General features: G+C 50.5%; 1 protein-coding gene across 3 annotated transcripts; it reads left to right on the top strand.

The window, feature by feature from the left end:
• Positions 1-3013: 3013 nt before the first annotated feature.
• On the top strand, positions 3014-21408 carry LOC147667157 (myosin light chain 3, skeletal muscle isoform-like). Of its 3 annotated transcripts, none has more exons than XM_086948886.1 (6): positions 3014-3035; positions 8374-8563; positions 9804-9994; positions 12727-12900; positions 14306-14401; positions 21191-21408. In XM_086948886.1, the coding sequence occupies exons 3-6, from the start codon at positions 9973-9975 to the stop codon at positions 21193-21195; spliced, it is 297 nt and encodes a 98-aa protein (XP_086805012.1). In that variant the 5' UTR covers positions 3014-3035; positions 8374-8563; positions 9804-9972; the 3' UTR covers positions 21196-21408. The 3 variants fall into 3 exon arrangements, with proteins under 3 accessions (XP_086805012.1, XP_086805011.1, XP_086805013.1); XM_086948885.1 differs by having other exon boundaries at positions 3025-3102; XM_086948887.1 differs by lacking the exons at positions 3014-3035; positions 8374-8563 and having other exon boundaries at positions 9531-9994.
• The last annotated feature ends 3976 nt before the right edge of the window (positions 21409-25384 follow it).

Here is a 25384-nt window from a genome sequence, read left to right as displayed (position 1 = left end):
TAGGATGTTGAAGCACGCCGAGGAGACGTTGTTGACTTGTCTGGTCATGGAGAGGGAGGAGTCCAGGATGAAGCCCAGGTTTCGTGCGTGGTCTGTCGGTTTGGGTGCGGTGCCCAGGGCGGGAGGCCACCAGGAGTCGTCCCAGGCGGAGGGTGAGGAGCCCAGGATGAGGACCTCCGTCTTGTCTGAGTTCAGTTTCAGGCGGCTGGTCGTCATCCACTCGGCTACCTCTTTCATCCCTTCGTGCAGGTTGGCTCTGGCGGCGGCGGGGTCGTTGGTCAGGGAGAGGATCAGCTGGGTGTCGTCGGCGTAGGAGATTATGCTGAGGTTGTGTTGGCGTGCGATGGCCGCGAGGGGGCTCATGTAGACGTTGAAGAGGGTGGGGCTCAGCGAGGATCATTGAGGGACGCCGCAGATGACTTCGGTGGCCTCTGACTTGTACGGTGGTAGGCGGACTCTCTGTGTTCTTCCGTCGAGGAAGGAGATGATCCATTCCAGAGCCTTCTCCTGGATTCCTGGACGACAATATGTGTGTTTTCTATGTTGTATGTTGTGTCTATTATTTTCCTCCACAGGGCCAATTTTGGCAAATGGTCTGTTCCAGGTGACTGCACCTGTTTGAGCCACCCCAATTAGGGTAACCATCTCCATTTTCTTTTTCCTTTTTTCAGGTCATGCAAATGCATGTATCCTGAGCCAAAAAACCGCTGTAGGCACACTATAGCCTATAAATTTTGAAATACACTTAAAAATAATTTTCACTTTTTGTTATTAACAAATAAAATAAATTAGAGAAACGTGAGTAAGGTGGGGAAGTTGTGCCCCCGTCCTGAAGAAGGAGCACATGCTACGAAACATGTCGACCCACACCTGAGGTACTGTCCAAAAACACGACAGACAACCTTGCACTTCACTTCTTTTAGTAGTACCAGCCCGGGGTTGTGAATAATTTTTTTTTCCAATATACCCACGAGCCAGGTACTTTTTAACTCTACATCCCATCACTCACTTAAAATATCCCTTTCACCTACACCACACGCACCACACATAGTCATTATTATAAGTGCTCCCGCGTAGTCGTAGGTCGCAGCACCCCGTTAGAGGGGTGCGAAGACCCCTATGATGAAGCATGACACTAAGGGGCCTTTTGGTGTGTGAGGGGTATTTTAAAAAACACTGAGTGTTCCCACACCCTGTTGGGCAACACCCCTCCAAGTCACTATCAGTAGGATTCCCCTTGTTTATGCATCTAAGTTTGTGGAGTAAGAATCCTACCTCTGTACTCTACCTCCCCCCCCCCTTTGTTAATTTTTTGCCATTACCATTAAAACAGATCATATGTTTTTCTAAAAGAGATTTTCCCCTTGCAAATAAGTGTCTTACAAACCTAAACAGCTTTGAGGAGTGTGTTTAGTAAAATGATTTCCACCTCCAAAAGAAAAAAATCCTTGTTGAGAAAAGTAGGGAAAAAATGTATGCTAAAGCATGCCTCTTCTGTGTACAATTGTGCGAGCACGAATGCATCTGTACTTGAGGAATAATAAAATAATTCACTATCATAATTCAGAAAAGATTTTCAGTACTTCGCCTGGAAACCTGCAACTATCGCAGGTTTTAATGGTTTACAAATGGATATCTGAGATGTCTGATACAGTAATATGTTAGAGCTGGAGACAAGGCCAGGCCCCGGTGGAAATGCCAGAAGAGGCGAAGAGATGACCACATGCGGCATCCAGCGCAGCACACAATTGTCCGATGGGCCCAAGCTTTTTTTTGACATAGGGACACAATCGCATCAATCATGCTTAGACCTGAGCCCAGCGCCCCTTAGCTTAGCTATCAAATCTGATCCTGGAGCAGCTGCACACTGTATTCTTTGGCTGGGGCCCGGGGGAACAGACACTAACAGAGAGCTTCCTTTTTTTCATGACAGTTTGCACAGTAAATCCCGAAGCCGTAGCCAACTCTCATCATGATCGGGCCTATAAACAAAATTACTGTTAATGTTAAAAAGCCCGCCTAGGCCTTACCTGGTGAACTGACCGAGTTCACACTTCACAATGAGTCCAGTCCTTCTACTGCCCTACTCCAGCCTGCAACCACATAGACTACCTGGCACTGCTGGTAATCATGGCATGACGCACGAGTCCCATGCTTCTTCGGGACAGTCAGTCACCTGCCTCCTCGGCTCACCGATGCAGTCTGCCTGGACCCTACCTTGAGTGTAAAATGGCTGCCAGTGCCACTCCAAAAACATTGACACACGCATGCGGGAATCAGTACTACTAAGATCGAGCCTGCGCAGACGTTCACAACTCGACTGCCCTTGGCTGACACACCCTTTCCCCCTCGTCACAGGGTGGGTCCCTCCCACCACGCCCTGTAACGAGTGGGAAAGGGGTGGTGACACTGTGACGAGCTCTCCTCCACTCTCGGATGGACGTGGAGAGTTAGCGATCCTGGGCTTGCATTTTAAACGCCCGGGGCTAACTTAACCTCCACGCCATCAGGGGGTGGAGACTGGGCCTTCCAGCTATGTCTTTGACGAACCGATGACGTCACAACCTTCAGAGCTGTGATGTTGTCAGCCCGGCAAACACATAGCATGCTTTTTTGGGACCGGTGTTCTATAATCCGCTGCTCCCATGATTGAGCGCCCCCCCTGTCATTTTGCGCATGCGCACAACCTTTACGCCTGCGCAGTTCCATTTTCATGACGTGTGCACTACGTAGCCATAATTGGCTGCCTTGTTCTATAATCCGCTGCTCCCATGATTGAGCGCCCCCCCTGTCATTTTGCGCATGCGCACAACCTTTACGCCTGCGCAGTTCCATTTTCATGACGTGTGCACTACGTAGCCATAATTGGCTGCCTCCCGCTTTTCTGCGCAGTTTGTCGCAGACAAATCACAAGTCGTCTTACTGACAGTCCATCAGTTGTTCTACGTTGCCATGTGTAAACACTTCATTCATTGGCTCATCAGCTTCTAGTCAGCGCGCTCTCTTTAGACGCCGAACTTGTAAGGGTTGGAGCTGTGAGTGAGGCGCCGCGCGCGCGAGCGAAGGTGCTGGCACTCCAGGATACTGCGCCTCACACCTCGGGTACCTGGGCACCGGGCTAAGGCAGCTAAGAGACCGAATCACCAGTGGCAGCGTGTGGCCTGGGGTGGCGCGGGCGTCCCTATCCTCTTTCTAATAAATTGGTCCGCCGGGGAGAAGGCTCCAGTGTCGCCCCAATATGCAGCGCAGCGGCGGCTGCCCTGAGCGTGTGGCCTGGGGTGGCGCTGGCGTCCCTATCCTCACGCAGGGGAGAAGGCTCCAGTGTGTCCCAAACGGCATCCCCCGACCTGTGTCTCCTACTCGGGGGATGCCGCCGTCGTTCTATCTGCGGACTGCGCCTAGCGGCGTGCACCACTCCCGCCGCCCCTGCACACTCTACACCCCTGCCACCAATCGTGCGACCTAGGCCCCTCACTTTAGAATCCACACATTTTGTTTATTTTATTACTCAGCGGGTTAATGCATCTACCGCAGAGATCAGTCTCCACCAAGAAGATTACAAGGTTAGACCTGGGTAAGATAATTCGGGATCCATAGGCGCTGGCTATATAGATCAGCGTGTACCCTGCAGGACACATGAGGGGTCCCTGCAAGGCACCACTTCCCACCTAGGTCGATGAAATTAATACAAAACACGCATTTGGTCAGGTTCGACAAACTTGATTAAAAAGACAAGGATGCTTACTGTGTCTCATATATTAAGGCCAGGTTTTGAGGTAGAATAACAAGCAATCACCCCGTCCACCCTTGAGTGCCATACAATAAGTATGCAGACTAAAACATAGATGGGAAAGTTGATCAACGGGTCTAGTCAGCACAATGATGGAAGGCTACTTAGGCAGTACGTGCATATTATATTCTTTTTGCAGCGTGCACAGAGCTACCACGCCTAACAACTCTGCATACAAGATGTAAAGACGCCATCTTGAGGCGTGTCAGCTTCAAGAGAAGCGCGAGTGTCTTTAAAGTGGAATACTAGGGGAAGGCACTGTTTAGGTGTAACCAGGTCACAAGGGGCGCCAAACCAGTGACATTTTTTTTATTTTGTCGTTTTAGCTATAGCACGGTAGGCTGAGACACCAAGGAGGAACCAGTCTGCTAATTGTTTACAAACCTTGAGAGCCAAATCATGCTTTTAGCTTTCCAAGGTCGATAACATGTGGACAACCCAGCAGGGTTTTTATATATTATTGAAGACACCTCAATTACGAGTGTGTTCTTCCGGGCAGGGGCCTGGCCAGTCCTATCCGTGGCACTGGCCCAAACAGCATCTCTCTGCAGAATCCTAATCACCCAAGGAATACTAATATTACGCAATAAGGAGGGTGCTTTCAAGACACAGGTAGGCCTGGGCAGCCCAGGTTTAATATACAACAAGGTGCATTAAAGCCACAACAAGGAAAAGTCAAGAGCACATGAAACGAGGAGATAATGGAGTGCGTAAGACAGGGAAATGTCTCCACACTTCGACATCTCTAGCTGCCCATATCTGGGGGAAGTAGCCCACAGAAGCCAGAAATCGTAATTTAGCCTGGGTCAGACGTGAGTAGTTTAAAGAGCCTGGAGCTTATCTGAAGCTGTTCAAGGTATGTATGAGCAGTCCATACCAGGCCAGACATCAAGCCAGCTCTTGTCAAGTGTGAGAAGCTCACCCAACTTGCAGATCTCAGACTGCCCGAGGTCAGGCCTGTGTAGCTCATTCATTCCAGAGGCCTCGAGCATAATGAGTTCACTCGATTTTTCTTTACATTTATAGAATTCAGAAAAAGGCCCAATTAGCAGGGAGTGTTGTATGAAGAAACCCGGATGTGTGTCCTGCATGAAGGATACAAAACGCAAGTAATCTACGTGTCATGAGCAGAGCAGGAGACCTAGAAGTAATTATGCGACGAAGACAGGGAAGATCAAAAGAAGTGGGCTGGATCTAACCACCTGACGACCAATTCCTCCTTCATCCCCTGGGCCAGATTTCTAGGTCACATGGCTCTCTTCATGCTATTTAAACGGCTTTGATGCCACCCAGTACAGAGTGCTCTAGTTGCTCCATGTCAAGTGTCAGCCGCTGCCTCCGTCCAAAAATCTCAAAGGGGTCTCCTATCAGGTATGAGCAGCGCAGCCACACCACAGAGTTCATGCTTACACATGTCAAATAGAAGTTACTCTCTGCCCCCTCGGGAGGCTAAGGTGTTCTGAAGCGTGTCCTCTGCACCTATAACCGTTCTTGAGCCCTCCTCCCTCCCAGCACCTAAGGCATGTATAACCCTTTAATACAAAGGCCCCATTGCTGCCTTTTGGATTAAAGGATAGAAACAGTAAGGCTCCTTGCGTGTATTCCACAAAAGTATCAAATAAGATAACTCAACAAAACGAATGCCACCTACAGAGGTATCCTCCTAGGGCTGGCTCTGTTTTTCCTCCTTATGAGGTTGGTAATACATATGGTTGGCAAGTGACTATGTCACGAAGACACAATCTTTTTAGTACTGGGCTTTCGTGCATGTGTAAAGAAGCATCGCAGTTCAAGGAAGGTGGTCCTGTTTAGGCAAGGGGCTGCGCCTTCTGCTCACTGGGCACTACCACCTCAGCCGCCCCTTGCACACACTGCACATTGCCACTAGTTCTGCGAGCTAGGTAAGGGGCAGCGTGCGGCGTATGCAACACTCGCCTTCTGCACACGGGGCGCTAACACCAGCGGCACGCAGCACCTCAGCCGCCCCTGCACACTACACCCCTGCCACTAATCCTGCGAGTTAGGTAAGGGGCAGTGCGTGGCGTGTGTACATGTGGCATGCCGTGGTACTCACTAACCTCCTGCACCAGGAACACCAACTCCAGCAGCATGTATCATCCCAGTCACTCCTTGCACACTTTAGGTGTTGCACACTTTAAGTATTTCACACACGGTGTGTACATGTGCATAATAACATTCTAACGAGAGGCGCCTGCCACTGGTTCTGCGAAGTAGGTGAGGGCTTGCACACTGTGTGTGTACACCTGGTATGTCATGCCAGATTCCAGCCTCGTAGCACACTAAACACTAGTCATCCCTCAACAATACTACAGCTGTCTATGCGGGACAGTTAAAACCATGCACTTACGCACATGCAAGTTGTAATACTTTCGACATACCGTCATCCTGCACACGAACACTACCCCTCAGGACAGGTCCAACATGGAAAGATTTGACAGTGCACACCGCCACCCGATGCTTTCCATCATGTGTGCACACGTCTACCATGTGTGCAAACGTCCCATAAGTGTCCTCTCTCTATCGCCCTCCCTCTATTTATCTATCCCGCTCCCTCTCTATCAATCGTCCTCCCTTACTCTATCGCCCTCCCTCTCTATCTATCGCCCTCCCTCTATTTATCTATCGCCCTCCCTCTATCTATCCCCCCTCCCTCTATCTATCCCCTCCCTCTCTATCAATCGCCCTCCCTCTCTATCTATCTATCGCCCTCCCGCCCTCTCTATCGCCCTCCCTCTCTATCTATCGCCCTCCCTCTATCTATCGCCCTCCCTCTATCTATCGCCCTCCCTCTATCTATCGCCCTCCCTCTATCTATCGCCCTCCCTCTATCTATCGCCCTCCCTCTATCTATCGCCCTCCCTCTATCTATCGCCCTCCCTCTATCTATCTATCGCCCTCCCTCTATCTATCTATCGCCCTCCCTCTATCTATCGCCCTCCCTCTATCTATCGCCCTCCCTCTCTATCTATCGCCCTCCCTCTCTATCTATCGCCCTCCCTCTCTATCGCCCTCCCTCTCTATCGCCCTCCCTCTCTATCTATCGCCTCCCTCTCTATCGCCCTCCCCCTCCCTCTATCGCCCTCCCTCTATCGCCCTCCCTCTATCTATCGCCCTCCCTCTATCTATCGCCCTCCCTCTCTATCTATCGCCCTCCCTCTATCTATCGCCCTCCCTCTATCTATCGCCCTCCCTCTATCTATCGCCCTCCCTCTATCTATCAATCGCCCTCCCTCTATCTATCTATCTATCTATCTATCGCCCTCCCGTTATCTATCTATCGCCCTCCCTCTATCTATCGCCCTCCCTCTATCTATCGCCCTCCCTCTCCCTCTATCGCCCTCCCTCTATCTATCAATCGCCCTCCCTCTATCTATCTATCTATCTATCTATCGCCCTCCCGTTATCTATCTATTGCCCTCCCTCTCTATCTATCGCCCTCCCTCTCTATCTATCGCCCTCCCTCTCTATCTATCGCCCTCCCTCTATCTATCGCCCTCCCTCTCCCTCTATCGCCCTCCCTCTATCTATCGCCCTCCCCCTCCCTCTATCTATCGCCCTCCCTCTATCTATCGCCCTCCCTCTATCTATCAATCGCCCTCCCTTACTCTATCGCCCTCCCTCTCTATCAATCGCCCTCCCTTACTCTATCGCCCTCCCTCTCTATCTATCTATCGCCCTCCCTTACTCTATCGCACTCCCTCTCTATCTATCTATCGCCCTCCCTCTATCTATCGCCCTCCCTCTCTATCAATCGCCCTCCCTTACTCTATCGCCCTCCCTCTCTATCTATCTATCGCCCTCCCTTACTCTATCGCCCTCCCTCTCTATCTATCTATCGCCCTCCCTTACTCTATCGCCCTCCCTCTCTATCTATCGCCCTCACCCTCTATCTATCTATCGCCCTCCCTCTCTATCTATCTATCGCCCTCCCTCTATCTATCGCCCTCCCTCTCTATCTATCTATCGCCCTCCCTCTATCTATCGCCCTCCCTCTATCTATCGCCCTCCCTCTCTATCAATCGCCCTCCCTTACTCTATCGCCCTCCCTCTCTATCAATCGCCCTCCCTTACTCTATTGCCCTCCCTCTCTATCTATCGCCCTCCCTCTCTATCTATCGCCCTCCCTTACTCTATCGCCCTCCCTCTCTATCTATCGCCCTCCCTCTCTCTATCTGTCGCCCTCCCTCTCTCTATCTGTCGCCCTCCCTCTCTCTGTCGCCCTCCCTCTCTCTATCTGTCGCCCTCCCTCTCTCTATCTGTCGCCCTCCCTCTATCTATCTGTCGCCCTCCCTCTATCTATCGCCCTCCCTCTATCTATCGCCCTCCCTCAATCTATCTCTCGCACTCCCTCAATCCCTCTATCTCTCGCACTCCCTCAATCCCTCTATCTATCGCACTCCCTCAATCCCTCTATCTATCGCACTCCCTCTGTCTATCGCCCTCCCTCTCTATCTGTCTATCGCCCTCTATCTATCTATCGCCCTCCCTCTCTCTATCTATCTACACCATGTAACTTGCCTTATCTGCATACTCTCTGCTAATTTTATGTTATCAATTTGCAGGATTATGGCGGTATGCAGAGACCTGGAATTGTTGTCGACTACCAGACAAATCTGGTATTTGGTGGGACTGCTGGAAGGTGGATGAAAAGAAAGATGATGCAATCGCTTAATAAACCCATTGGAGGGGCGTTTGTCGGCAAAAAAACTAAATTGAGAAAACCTGGATCAAATGGCAATGCAGTCAAAAAAGGTATGTTTCTGGATAGAGGTTTCGCCTGGCGATCCGCTGCACAGCAGCGTTCGCGCAGGCGAAAACTTTTGTTTAGCAGTATGGGTGCTTAGTCCCACCTGCTCTTCCATTGGCTAGCTCCATAAATGGAGGCTAGCCATTGGAAGGGACATCTGTCTGTTATTGCCCTCCCTCTATCCATCTATCGCCCTCCCTCTATCTATCTATCTATCTATCGCCCTCCCTCTATCTATCTATCGCCCTCCCTCTATCTATCGCCCTCCCTCTATCTATCTATCGCCCTCCCTCTATCTATCTATCGCCCTCCCTCGATCAATCTCTCGCACTCCCTCTATCTATCTGTCGCACTCCCTCTATCTATCGCACTCCCTCTATCTATCTATCGCACTCCCTCTATCTATCTATCGCACTCCCTCTATCTATCTATCGCACTCCCTCTCTATCGCCCTCCCTCTCTATCGCCCTCCCTCTCTATCTATCGCCCTCCCTCTCTATCGCCCTCCCTCTATCTATCTATCAATCTATTGCCCTCCCTTACTCTATTGCCCTCCCTTACTCTATTGCCCTCCCTTACTCTATTGCCCTCCCTCCCTCTCTATCTATCGCCCTCACTCTATCTATCGCCTCCCCTTCCTCTCTATCGCCCTCCCTTACTTTAACGCCCTCCTTCTCTTTCTTATCTATCGCCCTCCCTCTATCGCCCTGTTCTCTTCTCTTCTCACGTACTGATCTGCTGCTCTCTTCCACCCTGCCTCCTTCTCTAACTCCCTGTTCTCTTGTCTTCTCACGTGCTGAACTGCTGCTCTCTTCCACCCCACCTCCTTCTTTAACTCCCTGTTCTTTTACTGTGCTGATCTGCTGTTCTTTCACCCCGCCTCCTTCTCTAACTCCCTGTTCTCTCACACACAACCACACCACACACAACCAAACCACACGCGCTACCAGACCCACCCACACACATGTTTATAAGCATTTTATCTTCTTTATTTCTCAACTCACTAATGCAAATGAAAACCTGTACAGCAGTGTCCTTACTGCAGTTTTCATAATTGTAGCCAAGAAGTATCTACACCTACCAGAATGGCAACAACTGCTGCTTAGCCTACGAATTCCTTGACCACCCAACATTGGTTCTTGGATTATGCCTGCCATTATTATAAAACTGTTAACACATTTTTGCACACCATGTAACTTGCCTTATCTGCATACTCTCTGCTAATTTTATGTTATCAATTTGCAGGATTATGGCGGTATGCAGAGACCTGGAATTGTTGTCGAATACCAGACAAGTCTGGTATTTGGTGGGCCTGCTGGAAGATGGATGAAAAGAAAGATGATGCAATCGCTTAATAAACCTGTTGGAGGGGCGTTTGTCGGCAAAAAACCTAAATTGAGAAAACCTGGATCAAATGGCAATGCGGTCAAAAAAAGGTATGTTTCTAGATAGACAGCTTCTGGTTTTTAGGTTTCGCCTGGCGATCTGCTGCGCAGCAGCGATCGCGCAGGCGAAACCTTTTGTTTAGCAGTATGGGTGCTTTGTCCCGCCTGCTCTTCCATTGGCTAGCTCCATAAATGGAGGCTAGCCATTGGAAGGGACATCTGTCTGTTATTGCCCTCCTTCTATCTATCGCCCTCCTATCTATCTATCGCCCTCCCTCCCTCTATCTATCGCCCTACCTCTATCTATCTCTAGAGATTGGCTCGTAAGGGAGAATGCGGTTCCAAGTCTAGCCGGTGCCATTCAGCCGCCGCTGTGTGGCTGGCACCAGAGGGTAGGTCCGACGACAGGGTATGTGGGGTCCGGTTAAACAGTTTTCGTTTAGCTGGCACCGATGGGTGAGGCGCACAGCCTGGGATGATGACGGGCTGGGTAGACTGGGTGTGTGCGCTGCTACCAGAGGGCGAAGTTCGAAGATTATGTCGCTGGCGGGCAGAGATGGGGTCTGATGGCCAGGGTGCAGCTGGCATACGTCTGTGGCTTTCACTCGATTATTGTGCACCCCCTGCCTGCCATGCTCTTCTGCGCTCTTCTCCCTGGCAGGCTACGGCAGCCAGGGCAATGCCTCATTGTCTTTTGGGAGTGGTTGGCAGGTTGGCGCTCTCTTGTAAACGCCAGGCGCGCCGCCCAGCGGCTGCTCTCTGAACTGCCTCCTGTTGAGTTCAGACGGAACCAGCCTTTCCCTTTTCTGCCTGAACCTGGTGCCCAGAGCAGGCGCCCGTGGCCCGCCCGCATCCATCCCCCCGAGGCCTGGGCCGAGGCTGCGCCGGTGGAGCCGCATTCCAGAGGAGCCAGACCCGGCCGGCTCCGAGCTCGGATTCCTTCAGAATGCAACTTCCGGTTGGGCGAAGTTTGCTGTGATGGATGCAGTGAGTGTTTGTCTGTCGGAGGCGTCCTGAGCCGGGATATGGCGGACAGAGAGCTCACCCCCTCGCTGCCACCCCTTCGGCTCACGAACAGGTGGGCGCTGGATTATTTTGTAATACTGGGCGGGTGAGATGCGGAGTCGGTGCTGGATGAGAGCGAGGTTTAGACGAACGAGTGGCTGGGATGAACCTGAATCTCTCACCCTGCACTGGACCTCCACACCCGTCACTCACACTGGACCCCGGCACCCGTCACTCACACTGGACCCGATCACCCCTCATTCACCCCCGCACACGTTATGCACCCCCGCACACGTTATGCACCCCCGCACATGTTATTCACCCCCGCACTGGTCCTCGGCACCAGTCATTCACCCCTACACTGGACATTGCCATCACCACAGGACCTCTGCAGGAATCACTCACAACTACACCATGTCTGCCTCCCGCCACTAAACATTGAATCTGAACACCCCCACTCACCCCTAGATCTGAGCACCTGCTACTCACCCCTGGACCAGAGCACCCGCCACTCACCCCTGGACCAGAACACCCACCACTTACCCCTGGACCAGAGCACCCGCCACTCACCCCCTGGACCAGAGTACCCCTACTCACCCCTAGATCTGAGCACCCGCTACTCACCCCTGGACCAGAGCACCCGCCACTCACCCCTGGATCTGAGCACACGCCACTCATCCGTGGACCAGAGCACACCCCAGTTGAAAATTAACTTAGGTGAATCTGAAGGAGCTACATTTTAAGGTGTATTTCAGAGTGCACAGTCTGTTACGATGAGACCCAGGGGCTTATTATGTCTGTGGTGCATTGAACCTTGGGGGCAAGTCAGAAAAGCTCACTATATCCTCGTTGGCTATTATTACTAAACCTTAGGCTTGCATTAGAGTCTAATGGGCCTCTTTCACTTGGACGCGACGTCTTGCTTGTATCTGATTTTGGATATTACATAAAATGTGACAATCGTGGCAGATCTGGTATTAACATTGGTAAATATTTCAGGAGTTACTGGCGATTAAATTGTGGAAACATGATTTCTGGTATTTATGATGCAACTCTCCCCCCAGCAGCAAAGGGAAACTGGAAACCGTCTCGTAAATTAGGCGCGTTTGCTGTCCTACCTCCAGGCTATTTCAAGCAATAATTGTTTAATAAATAGTTGAAATATTGATTTGTGACAGGAGGAACACGCTGTAGAAAATGTGAATCTAGTATGTAAGGCATTATGTATTGCGATAGGAATGGGGAGCTCACAGAAGTCCGCGCATACTTCTTATCCTTTGAATACACACACACACCCACCCACTAAGCAATCTGTATCCTGTGCTCTACTCATTCCCCACACGCCAGATTTCTACTCACCTTTCACCCTCAGCTCTTACCTGTGCCCTCAGCTCTTACCCCTTTGCCCTCAGCTCTTACCCCTTTGCCCTCAGCTCTTACCCCTTCGCCCTCAGCTCTTACCCCTTCGCCCTCAGCTCTTACACCTGTGCCCTCAGCTCTTACACCTGTGCCCTCAGCTCTTACACCTGTGCCCTCAGCTCTGACCCTGCCCTGTGCCACACATTGAATTGGAGATCTCTGCCTCGTTCACAGTTGCTAGATGGACCATATCAGTAATATTCATTGGCAGTCTGGGATGGGACAAAAACCTGACTGGAGGTGGTAGGGGGTTTTTGGGGAACTTGGACGATCACATTGTCACTGTTAATGTGTACTCTCCAGCCTGGCACGCTGCTGCAGCCGGTGACTGCTCCTCTGAACTCTTCTCTCCTTCCCAGAGCTTAACACCAAGAAGCTTGGCTTTGACGAGTTCTTGCCCATGCTGCAGACAATTGCGAAGAACAAGGACCAGGGTACCTACAATGACTTTGTGGAGGAGCTGAGGGTCTGCGACAAAGAAGCCAATGGCTCTGTGATGGGCGCTGAGCTGCGACATGTACTAGTCACTCTGGGTAAGAGGCCATTTTGGCACAGTACTATTTTCAAGGCAGAGAGTAATTGACTGCTGAACTCCCCAGCCCCCCTGCAGTATTCAGGGCCCCCTTTCTGATTCCGAGCTTAGATTTCTACCCGCGTCTGGATATTACAGTTAATGTGCCCTGTTTCAGCCTTACAAAGTGTCCTATCAATCTCATTTAACTGTACATTCTTTTGGGGCGAGGGAGGATGGGGACATGGTTGGGTTACAAGTGGTTTTTGGATTGCCCATTCTACAGGCTAGAGCTTTGACTGACTAATAGTCTTGGTGAGCCATGTCCTGGAAATTGGTGGCGTCCTTGTCTTGTGGGTAGCGGCCTCTTCAGAACATCTGCTCTGTCTGGTTTTACCCTGGTGGCTGGCTAGTATCACCAGCCAGTGCTGCTTCTGTGGCGGAAGTGTATTTGGTGGGTAAGTGCTGGGTCTGAAGCTGTGCGTGCTGCTGCATTCTTGGCAGTTAATCTGGAAGGTGTTTGATCGAAGCCTGTGTGCATTTTTGTCCTTTCCTTTGTGCAGGTGAGAAGATGTGTCTGTGTGTGGCTCTGTCTGTGTGTGTGGCTCTGTCTGTGTGTGTGGCTCTGTCTCTGTGTGTGGCTCTGTCTGTCTGTCTGTGTGTGTGTGGCGCTCTGTCTGTCTGTGTGTGTGTGGCGCTCTGTCTGTGTGTGTGTGTGGCGCACTGTCTGTGTGTGGCGCATAGCGCTCTGTGTGTAGCGCTCTGTGTGGATAGCTTCTTTTGTCGGCTCTGTGTGTGGGTGGCTCTGTCTGTGTGAGTGGCTCTATATGAATGTCAGTGCAACCCATCACGTCATTAACAATTACAGACCTTCACATCGCCAACACCTTGGCATTGGTTTGATAGTTGAAATAATTGGGCAGTGTGGTGGTTATAATATTAATTATGTGTATCTCAAAATAAAGGCTTTGTCAATGTGAAGGGCATGTCTTTGAAATTGGATGGCCTCTTCTCCCTATTTCTTTTTTTTCCAAATCCTTGGGCTCTCTCATTGACCAATCTGTGTCCTTCAGAGGGCATGTCCTGAAAAGAGCACAGACATCGGAGTCCCAGCTTACATTAAAGCACATTATCTGCTCGCCTGGTCTCTTGGCTGTGCTCTTTTCCCTTGGGGGTTTCAGGTCACGGCCTGCTTGGTGGGGTTTGATTGCTTGCTTGTGGAGGGAGCGAGATTGCGGGTCATTCCCTAATAAGAGTCCCTGGTGTTTTTTAAAAACGCTTATCTGGCACACCCTGGTGGCAGAGTAGTTTCTAAAGGGTTTCTGTCCACATTGAATGCCTTCTCTTCTAGGTTCCAACCAAGTTATTGTAGTTGAACTAGCAGTATGTGTATAAATTAACGTTTATTTATCTAAAAAAAATTCCAGGCTTACAAGGAACAAATAAAAAGGGAGAGCGTACTCACTGCTACAAGTATCCTAAACAACCCAACAGTCAAGTCCCGGTACGAACAGTATGCAACGGTAAGATTTTTAGGAGCCATATCTGAAGACATTGAACCTATTGCCTCAAGTTGAATAATTGCTTGGCCAGTTAAATCGGCAGTCCAACTTTTTCTATGAGAGTTACCACAATGGTGAGTGACCATGCCTTCCAGAATTATTGTTCTGACTACTCAGATGTCTGTCACAATTAAAGTTTTACAACCCACTGGGGGGGCGTGGCTAGCTGAGCAGCGAGATGGCCGCTTTCTGAGTGGGCTCCGCCGGCTACTCTGACAAATCCTTAATTAATCCTTCTCCTGGTGAGTGAGGACCCTGAACATCCACGAGATCGAAGCCTGTAACTTGGGGGATCACTCGGCTCGGGTCTGAGACGCATCGTCAAAGATCCTGAGGAGCGGAGGCGTTCCAATCACTGGCCGACCTGCGCGCCCGCTCTGCTCCCGGCCGGAAGTGCCGGCCTCTGGGCGTCGCTGAGGACTGCAGACCGCGGCTGAGTGGGCCTCCAGAGACCCGGGGACCCGCCGTGCTGTAGCAGATAACTGTGTCGGGGAGGAAGCTGTGACCGTCCGAGGCACTGGTGAGTCCCGATCGCGCAGTTGTTGGGGACTGACTGCTGTGATCCTGGGCACCGCGGTGAAAGAAGACCGCCCTTCTCCGACCGGGACTCCAGAAGGGGCGCCGCGCTAAACGTGAGTCTGCACCCGGAGCTGTGGTAAGCGATCCGGGAACCGGGGACTTCGCTGGGAGACAGGGACACCATTGGTGAGCGGCACATGAGGGATAGGGCAGAAGCAATGCGGAGCTGAGGAGGGGCGAAGTCCGGCCTGAACCCGCCCGCAAAGCCATTACTCCTGACATATCGGCTGCCGACCGTTGTTGTGAACTGTGTGCCGGTTGAACGCTGCTGCTCCCTGCTGCCCGGGTCCCCGGGTCTCCATTGCACTACTGGCCCTGCAGCCTAATTAGTCGGCACACTACCGCACTGCCTCACTACTTGAACTCCGGTGCCCGCCATTTTGTGCCTTGGTGCTGTCTTGCCTTTCACGCTGCAGCTACACAGCAAAACTGGGCAGTCTCGCCATTTGAGCTCTACACTTGGCCGGAGACTTGATATCATTTGGGCCGCCCACTTTGCAAGCCTTTTTGGATTCCATAGCTCTCGTATGGTTTAACAATAACCACCGACAATACATGGACCTCACTGTCACGGTCCAGGACATAGCCCAGGTGATAAAAAGCATGCCGGCCAACAAAGCCCCTGGCCCAGATGGCCTGACAACAGCCTTCTATAAAACCTATGTGGATGAGTTGGCGCCGAAACGGCATACAGTGTTTGTTGAGGCCCTCGAATTGAATTCCCTACCAGACTCCATGCGGGAAGCCCTAATAATTACACTCCTTAAACCTGATAAAGACGAGCTACACCTAGATTCCTATAGGCCCCTTTCTCTGATAAACGTCGATGCTAAAATCTACGCTAAGGTAATTGCGGATCGATTGCAGCCTATGCTGCCTATGATTGCACTCCCTGATCAGTCGGGGTTTATCCCGGGCCGCGCAACATCACATAACCTCAGAACCATTTTTTCTGTTCTCCACTACTTGCATCCATCTGTACAGGCGGCGGTGGTGTTCCTTGACGCCACCAAGGCATTTGACTCCTTAGAGTGGCCTTATCTGTTTAAAGTTTTGGAACGGATGGGCTTTAGCCAAAACTTCATGACCTTGATTAAACTACTGTACACGGAACCTAGAGCTAGGGTGAGTGTCAACGGTCTCGTGTCTAAGCCCTTCCGAGTCTCCAGGGGGACAAGGCAGGGATGCCCTCTGTCACCCCTCCTCTTTGCCATTGCAATGGAGCCGCTTGCGGCTCGGATAAGACAACACCACACTGCAAGGGGCATCGGATTTAGCTCTCGGAGCTTACTAATCTCGTTATACGCGGATGATGTCACCCTATACATCATCAATCCCAAGGACAACATGAATCCACTACTTCGGGAATTCGTGAGATTTGAGGGCCTAGCAGGAGTGTCCATTAACTGGTCTAAATCGGTTGCCTTCCCCTTGACGGACGAGACTAATCGCCCGGCTCCGGACTACCCTTTGAGGTGGGAGACGGACGCTGTTAAGTATTTGGGAGTCTGGGTCAGTCGGGATGTGCAGGAGTTGTGGACACTAAATTTCGGGAGGGCGGTAGACTGGCTGGAGGGGAAAATTGAGGTCTGGAACAAACTGCCCCTTTCCCTAGTCGCAAGGATAGCCTTAGCAAAAATGGTGGTTCTCCCCAAATTCTTATATTTGTTCGTGAACGTACCGCTACCAATGACAGCACACTTTCACGCTCGTGTTCGCTCACTATTGCTGAAATTGGTGTGGGCTGGTGGGCAAGCGAGAGTCTCCTGGGACCTACTCACACTACCGCTCCGACAAGGAGGTCTCGGTGCTCCTGATCTGAGGCTTTACTCCCTCTGCGCCCAAGCGCAATTTCTGCACTTCTGGGCCTTCCCTACTCCCTATCAACCGCATGTGGCGGTTGAACTGGCCGTGGTCGCCCCTTTGCCGCTGCGAGTTGCTCTATACGGTAAGGTCTCCTGCCCGTCGCGAGAAGTGGATACCGTGGAGATGATCCGCTGGGCTTGGCGTGAACTGCAGAAGAGAGCGGGTCTCTCTTTGCTTTATGCTCCGGCCATCCCCCTTCGGGGTAACCCGATGCTGCCTTGTCTCACCGCCAGGGGAGACGTCCTCACGATCCGGGGAAAACGGCTGCACACATTCGCTGATTTATATCCGGATGGTACCTTCGTCGAGATGGACACGAATGAGGATGTCCTGCCAGAATCTTTCGCGGACACGCTACTGTACCATTCCCTCCGTGAATCCTGCAAAAAGATAGGACCCCACTTCCCAGAGGAGCCATGCACACTAGACGCCCTCCAGAATCTGCTTTCACGGCCTTCCCCCAAAAAGCTGGTATCGAGACTATATAACTGCATGCAGGAGCAGGCACCGATCACTGAGGCCATGGCCAAACAGGCATGGGCCGCGGATCTGACTGATCAGCTAACGGATGACATCTGGGAGTACTGCTGTAAGCAACTCACGGCACTGTCTCCGAACTATCGACTGCGGCTCATACATTTCAAGTTCCTACACCGCTATTACCGCACGCCGACATTGTTACACCGAATGGGCATCCGCGCAGATGCCTCCTGCTGGAAATGCGGAGGGGAAGATGCGTCCTTTCTCCACGTGGCGTGGAGCTGCCCCAAACTGGATTCATACTGGTCGGAGGTTTTTACAGCCATAAATCAAATTACGCATAGGAATGATACACCAACTCCTCTCCTGGGTTTGCTAGGTTATGTTAAAGACACTGAACCCTGCGACAGGAAGCTACATGCCCTACTCCTTCTCTATGCCAAACGACAGATCGCGCTACATTGGGGTAGGAGGGCTCTCCCCTCATTCACGGGGTGGATTAGAGATGTAACATATGGCCATACACAACTGACACACTACTGGGAGACTATGCCCACCGCTTCCAGACCTATTGATATCTGGGACCCGTTCATACAGTGGGCTAGAGAACGTGAGGGCTCGGACACCCTGGGGAGATCACCGGATTCAGGTGTTTCAGATGATATGGGCTGACTGTGTTCATTACGTGATTGAATGCTTGTTGCTTGTCAGCCCTGAGGTAGTGCGGACCTGCCCTGTATTGTCACACGCCCTAGCCATGCAACCCCATTGGCCCTGCATATGCCGCTGACCCTATCCCCGCAGACCCTCCTGCGGCCCCAGACCTCGGCGAATAGCCCCACTTATCCTCCTCCTCTCCCCCCCCTCCCCCCCTTCCTCCCTCCCCCCCCCCTTTTTTTATTCTCTCGCCTACATGTGGAGGAGGTGGCAATCGCCACACCATCACCCTTATCGCGACTCGCCTTTACTCATGACACTCCAGCACAGGTCCGCGCAGCCCTAAGGACGGATGATATGTTGCATAGCAATTCTATGTACTTGCACCGCAGTTTGCTGTTTTAGTTTTTCTGACTGTTGGGGGGGTATGTTGGGAGAAAACAGTGCTGCTGGACGTATCCTTCCTACTGGCCGCCGCGGCGGGTTATTGACCGCTGTTCGCTCCAAGGCGACCTGGTTGCTTCCTGATACATCTGCATGTCTGCAACACTGAGAGAAAAGTAAGATCACTTATGCGCAGGTGTTGTACTGCTCACGACCACGTTACTACTGTTTTATATATATCACTGGGAGTGCCAGCTCCGGCTGGACGATAGCCCTCGGACTGTTTTACTGACCCTTGTGCATTGTATACCTGATAGCGGCCTGCCTCCGGGTTGTTGGCGTGACGCAGTGTACATCATTTGTCTCTTTAATACAGAATAAATGTCTTACACCCAAAAAAAAAAAAAAAAAAAACGTTTTACAACCCACTGAAAATGCCAAAGGTTCCAGGGACGTTAGTTTCATTTTTACCCACACAACCATAGAAAAGTTAGCACTTAAAATTTTAATAGGTTTTTAAAAAAAAGCAATTGCCCATGAGGGGGTCCCCCCATGTGTCCTATAGGTTCAGGATACCTGTATCCTGACTCGTGTTTTCACACTGTCAAACCACCAATCTTCCAGGGTATTGGTGAGCTGCCAGTAGATTCAGAGCTATCCGTTGGAGATGTCTGCTTTAAATATAAATGTAATCCAGCAAATTCTTTATTGGTATTTCTAGTAAGTATATTTCTGTTGCAGTCTTGTATTCAACCAGAAATATGGCCATTCTGCAGTTCTACTTAAAAGCGAATTTCACACCACACATGGGTAACCCTTCAGCCACAGGCATAAAAGCATCAACAGCTTACCTTCTCTTTCAATAAAACTTCTCAATCTGCCCAATCTACCTTCTCTTTAGGAATGCTGGAAATCTCACTGGATGGAAAGCAATTTCCTTCAGCTGAACGCTGCAAAAACTGAGGTTCTGCTCTTTGGAGATGCCCCCTCCTCTGGTCACCTTCCTGGTGGCCCCCAGAACTAGGCACACCCCGACCCCGGCAACCACAGTCAAAAACCTCTGTGTTCACCTTCAACAGTCCCTAAACATGAAGAAACACGTTACTCACACAGTCTGATCCTGCTTCCACACCCATGGCTTACTAAGGAAAGCTTTTACTTATCTCCCCGACACAACAAGGAAAACCCTAACACAGGCCCTGATACCAAGCAAGCTGGACTATTGCAACGCCCTATTGATCGCAGCAAATGAGTCCTCCTTAAACCAATTGCAAATGATACCGAACACAGCCGCCTGCACGGTTCTGAATGCTCCCCCCAGATCAGCTTCCTCTCCCCTCCCTCATCAGCTACACTGGCTGCCAATACGACAGCGCGTGAAATTCTAGATCTGCTGTCTCACACACAAAGCTATCTGGGGCAATGGCCCTCCCGATGTAGTAGAGAAACTTCGCCGCTATTACCCGGCTCGGACTCTGCGCGCCAGCTCCCAATCGCTCCTCAAAAGCCCCAACATAAAAAAGGCTAGACCCGGAGGCAAGTCCTTCTCGCACCCTTCATCTGGAATCAACTACAGCTGGCCCTAAGACAGTGTTTGGACCATCTTAAATTCAGAAGACTCCTGAAAACTGCCCTGACAGAGTGAGGGAGTGAGAGTGGGAAAGGGAGGGAAAGGAGGGAAAAGGAGTGACAGAGTGAGGGAGTGACAGGGGGAAAGGGAGACAGTGAGAGGGAAAGGAAGGGAGGGAAAGGGAGTGAGTGAGGGAAAGGGAGACAGAGTGAGGGAGTGAGAGAGGGAAAGGGAGACAGTGAGGGAGTGAGAGGGAAAGGGGGGAGGGAGTGAGAGAGGGAAAGGGAGACAGGGGGAGGAAGACAGAGGGAGGGGAACAGAGTATGGGAGAGGTAGGGAGAGTGAGGGAGGGAGACAAAGAGAGAGCAAGAGATGTGTGTATCCCGGGTCTGGTGGCTCAGTGGACGAAGGTGTCCGCTGCAGGGACCAGTGATCAACCTCATGGTCAGTTGTGTTTTTTTTTTGTTGCTCTAGCCCTGCCACCTCCCCCACTGACCCCGCCCCCACTGGTGCGGCCCTCGGACACAAACCACAGTGTAAATTTGGCCCCTGAGAGAACGTTTGTGAGTACCCATGACCTATGCTGTGCTTCCAAGCGCTGAGATACCCCCCTGGGGGTGATTCAAGAGCTATACAAATTAAATAAAATCATTAATTAAATCAAACAGGTACACATGCTGCAAACTGATAAGTTAATGACCATCAACAATTAGCTTGCAGCCTGTAATGCTGTGGATGCACTTCCACCCTTCCTGCCTCCAGGGCTCACACTGCATATCGAATGTTCAGATCTGTTTACTCCTTCCTCAGCTTTGCAAATAACACTTCTTCCGTACTGAGTTTCACCCCAAAAAATTGTAGTTTCGCAGGAAATTAATTTCTTGGAAATGTGATGCCCACCCTCAATATTCCAGTCACCGCCCCCTCTGTACAAGGACTCCTCAGAGCTCATGGGCGTTCATAGACCTGGCATGGATTTTTCCATCCTATGGCCTGTCTGGACATACTCTAAAATTTAGAAGTCCTGCATATGTTCTCCCCGTTGTAAGATGCCTTTTCTAATAATACATTCTTTCTGCTTTTTTGTGATCTGAAATCTGAGTTCTTTACTTGCACTGTACACAAGACTTTTGCTGTTACTTTTGTAATAGTTAGTGTGCATTTGTTCTGCAAAATTTTGCTAAAGATGGTTTAAAACTTGTGTTTACTTTTAGGGTGAGAATCCCTTTGAAATCGTTGAACAAACAGGAGAATCGGTAGTTGAGGAAACAACTGATGCGAATGATGAAGACAATGAGCAAAACGAAAAGGAGGACATTGATGGTGAAAACGATGAAAATGAGGAGCAGATAATGTGGAGGCAGAAAGTGCAGATGCGGATGATGCTGCTGACCCAAATGATTACTCTGGGGACTTAACCACCACTGATGAAAACTAGTTGGGAAACTGCCCTGAAAGACCAAACACTTTAGCACCCTGCATTGGTGGACTTAAAGAACAATTTCCCGCAAAGTTGAGCAGTTCGTTCACCCTGCATGCATTCCACTTCTGTTTTAATTGCCTATGGGCAAACCGGTTTTATGTTTTGTTTTTTTAGTATATTACGCACAGCAAATGCTTCAGTATTCTTCCAGTGTAAATTGATTTGTTCATGGTTATGTTTTGAGTAATTTTGAGCAGTTGGAGTTCTAAACATTCCAATGTGAATTTTTCCAGTTTTTAGCGCCCAATGTAGTGTTGTATATAATTCAAGCTGTTGTAGCAAAGAAACCCTGATTATGTCCTGCAGTAATAAAGGCTTACAACAAGATTATACACTTATTTTGCACCTCTCCTATGTGGTACTGTCTACCTCAAAGAAGGGGTACACTCAAGGTGGTGTTTTATGCCCGGAGGTAGCGCCCCAGGGGGGGAGCACTCGCCTGTTTAATGCTGATCAAAGGCTCTTTGCTGAGGTGTGAGATTGGAGAGGGTGCCGAGGGTATTCTGGGTGACGAGGTGTCACTGTAAGGCCTGGTAGCCTCTACATAATCAGCAGAGGTGAGGATGGCAAGAAACATCCGCTCTGCCTATGGGGGCCTTGTGACACCAGCTGGGTGATTCACCCACCGAGGTGTTCCTTTCTTGCTTTAAAGCGTTCGATTTGTTTTGTGTTTTTTCTGCACTTTTATTTAGCGCGAACTCTATCGGAAGGTATTGCAGCGCTTTAAATAAACACTAGTTACATCACACAAGGTCACTTTTTAAACAAGAAAAACAAGCATTTTCGGAAATTATGTAGAATATTCCATTTGTGGAGTGCTGCAGTCGGGGCCGGAGCTGAATTTTAATCAGGGGGGGACTGCAGTGTGTCTGCTGTTATACCAATGGCATAAATCACGCCGAGCCATACTCTGCACCCACAGGCACCAGCTCCCGACTGTCAGGGTGGTCGGGAAGCAGCAGGAAAGGTCAGAGGTGCCAGGGAGAGGGGGCTGGACACACAGGAACGGAGGAACCAAGGAAGCAAGAAAGAGCGGGGAAGACGAGGGAGGAAAGGAGAGGAGGAAGAAAATAATATGATAAGGAAGAAGGAAGAGGGGCGAAGACAGGGATAAACGGAGGAGGGGGTTATGAGGGAGGAGAACAGAAGTGGATTGACAGAATAAAGACTACGGAAGTAAAGCGCGAAAACGAAGGAAGCAGTAGAGGCGGGCATGCAGGGTGGAAGGAGTAGAGGGGAAAGATCAACAGGATAGAAAGAAGAGAATGGAAGGAATAAAGACTGGAAGCTGCACATTGGGGACAGAAGAAATAATGAGCAGAAGTAGAGACGGAGAAAGGCAGACGGACAGAGAAAGAGACTGAAGAGGATGCGGCAATGTTGGAAAGAACGAGGAATAAGGTAAGAAAGAGAAAACCGGAGCGAGAACAAGGAAGGTGGAATGAAGAAGAGGAAATCAAATAAGGAAGGCAGTAATAAAGAAGATATGAGAATACAGGTGATGAAGTTGTAGAAAATATGGAGGAAGGGGAAGAAAGGAGAAAGTACACCAAAGCATGTAAGAAAATAAAAGATGCATCGAAGATGAAGAATGGGAGACAGGGAGATTGACAGAGAAATACATGAAGGAGGAGACTGAGAGAAGGAGATAGAAATGGGAGGAAAGTGAACAAGTCAGTGTAAAGTGGTAGGTGGAATGAAGCACCAAAAAAAAGCGAGAAAAACTAGCTCTGGCATTGCGCGGAGTGGGGCGGGGGAGCGGCTTCCTTTCAAGTCTGATGCCGAGGCATGGTGTGGGATGTGGCTGGCGATGTGCACGCGCCTGGCTCACATGAACTGAATTGAATCCGCAGTTAGGGGAGACTTTTCGGAAGCCTTACTATAATCTCGCCGAACAATGCTTACGCATTGGTTTAGCGAGACCTAACAATTAATGTGTTCGTCTCTAACACAACTGGTGCTCATGTAAAGCGCTCTGATGCCTTCAGGTCTAGTTCGCGCCCCCCCACCCACAAATGTATAAACTTCACACAGGATGACTTCCTTCAGGATGTCCTGCACTGCTGCAAGCTCCTCAGTCCAGGGCGGCACCTCTGAAACTCAATTCTTGCAAGAAGAATTGACATCCACCTCAAATTGTGAAAGCCTTCAAACCTGGCTGTTTATAGTTCCTTGAAGCTGTGAGACAGCATGCTGCTGAAGCACAGGGGATACGGGTTTGCAGTCACAGAGGTGTAGTTTGGTCAGTAAGATTGGGGGTGTGAGCTTCAGATTTCCCAACAATTGCGCTGGCATTTAATGTTATAATACATTATACAACAAGCAGGGTGCATGAGAGGGGCTAAAGTGGCAGTGGAAAGGGAGACAAATGAGGATGGGTAGCGGTACTAAGTGAGAGAAAACACAATATTTTGTAAAATAACCAACATTTATGAAGACTTTTAAAACAGAGAGGAGACAGTGTATTTTTTGTCTGCATGTATGCAAACATTCCTGGTGAAATCCGACCGACACCTCACCATACCCGACTTAAAGCATCTGTACCCAACTATTTACCAGAAAAAGCATTTATTAGGGGGCTGTAGCACCACAAACACCCCTCCAAAGATACGGGGCCCAGATCTCAGGATGGGACCTAAAGAGGTCACCAGGCAATCTATCCAGCCCCAGTGCTTTACCCAGTGCCAGTCTCTCTATGGCGCTGACCACCTCCCCAAGGCTAAATTCCAATCCGTCGCCAGATTGGGATAGGACGGCAGAAGCCACATCATTGGAACCTTCGAAGATTTCTTCGTAGAGCTTACCAAAGTGGTCTTCCCACACAGAGGCTGCAATGTTGGGCTCCACTGCAGTTTTTGGTTCGCCGGTACCAATGTTTACCAAAGACCAGAATCTCCTAGAATCCCTCGTCTCTAGGGCGAGAGAGAGATCCTGCCATCTGTCCCAGTCCCACTCTGACCTTGCCTGCGCCATCATGTCCTTATATTCCCGCCTAAGCTCAGCGACCTTGCCCCTGTCTGTTCCAGCTTTTATTGCTGTTATTAACTCAGACTTGGACTTTTTACAGTCTGAGTTATACCAGGTAGAGGTTCGAGTCTTTTGCTTGCGCTGCACTACTTCCGGGAAAAGAACCTCACCCAGAACGCCCACTAACTCTTCGTGGATTAAAGCTAATTTATTATTAAAGTTTTGAAGTCTGGGTTGGTTAATTAAATTATCCAAGTCCTCTAACTTGGGGAGTGCTAGCTCATACAATTTCCTAATGCTTTCTTGCAAATTTACCAGTTTCTCCCATTTTACCCTACGCCTGTTGAAGGTGAGAACCAGGTTACTTAGGTCCTCCCTGGTCTCAGCGGGCTGCGGTCCCACTGCAGCTACAGGATACACCATGTCTAATAAAAGTGAATTGTGATCACTGTCCGTTCGTGCAACTACTTTAAAATCTTTAACCTTGGACCACAGGCTAATATCTACGAAAATGTAGTCCAGCCGCTGTTGGACAGGCCACATGAAGGGCCACTCTCCCCCGGCCCGACCAGGCCCGAGCCCGGTCACGCAGGTACCACACACCACCATTACACGTCCTCCGTCCCCTCCGGGACCCCTACCCTCGAACATGTCGACCTCGTGGGCCTGATCCACTGCCGGCCTGCGCGCCCATCCTGGGCGCCATCTTGGACACTCCACCACGAGGCCGCCTGGCCCCAGATCGACCTCAACCCTGGGCCTGGCCAGGTCTCAGACATCCCGGCGCCACCATCCACCCAGGAGGTGAGCGGGCTACTTGGCAAGTCACTGGGGGAAAGAGGTGTCGATGGCTCTCCCCCGCCAGGTGCCGCTCGCCCATCGCCTCCCCGGGCGCTGGCTCCACCCCCCTGCTGGGTGTCTGAACTCCCTCATCCCGGACCTCCCGACCTCCAAGTGC

The sequence above is a fragment of the Lissotriton vulgaris genome, unplaced genomic scaffold (genome assembly GCF_964263255.1).
Source record: "Lissotriton vulgaris unplaced genomic scaffold, aLisVul1.2 SCAFFOLD_8058, whole genome shotgun sequence".
Classification (NCBI taxonomy): domain Eukaryota; kingdom Metazoa; phylum Chordata; class Amphibia; order Caudata; family Salamandridae; genus Lissotriton; species Lissotriton vulgaris.
Note: the sequence above shows the minus strand (reverse complement) of the source record. Positions and strands in the feature narration are given on the sequence as shown.

Coding starts and splice junctions, on each gene's coding strand:
- LOC147667157 (XM_086948886.1), top strand. CDS start 9,973: ATGGCAATGCGGTCAAAAAAAG. Junction 9,995..12,726: donor GGCAATGCGGTCAAAAAAAG/GTATGTTTCTAG, acceptor TCTCCTTCCCAG/AGCTTAACACCAAGAAGCTT. Junction 12,901..14,305: donor ACATGTACTAGTCACTCTGG/GTAAGAGGCCAT, acceptor AAAAAATTCCAG/GCTTACAAGGAACAAATAAA.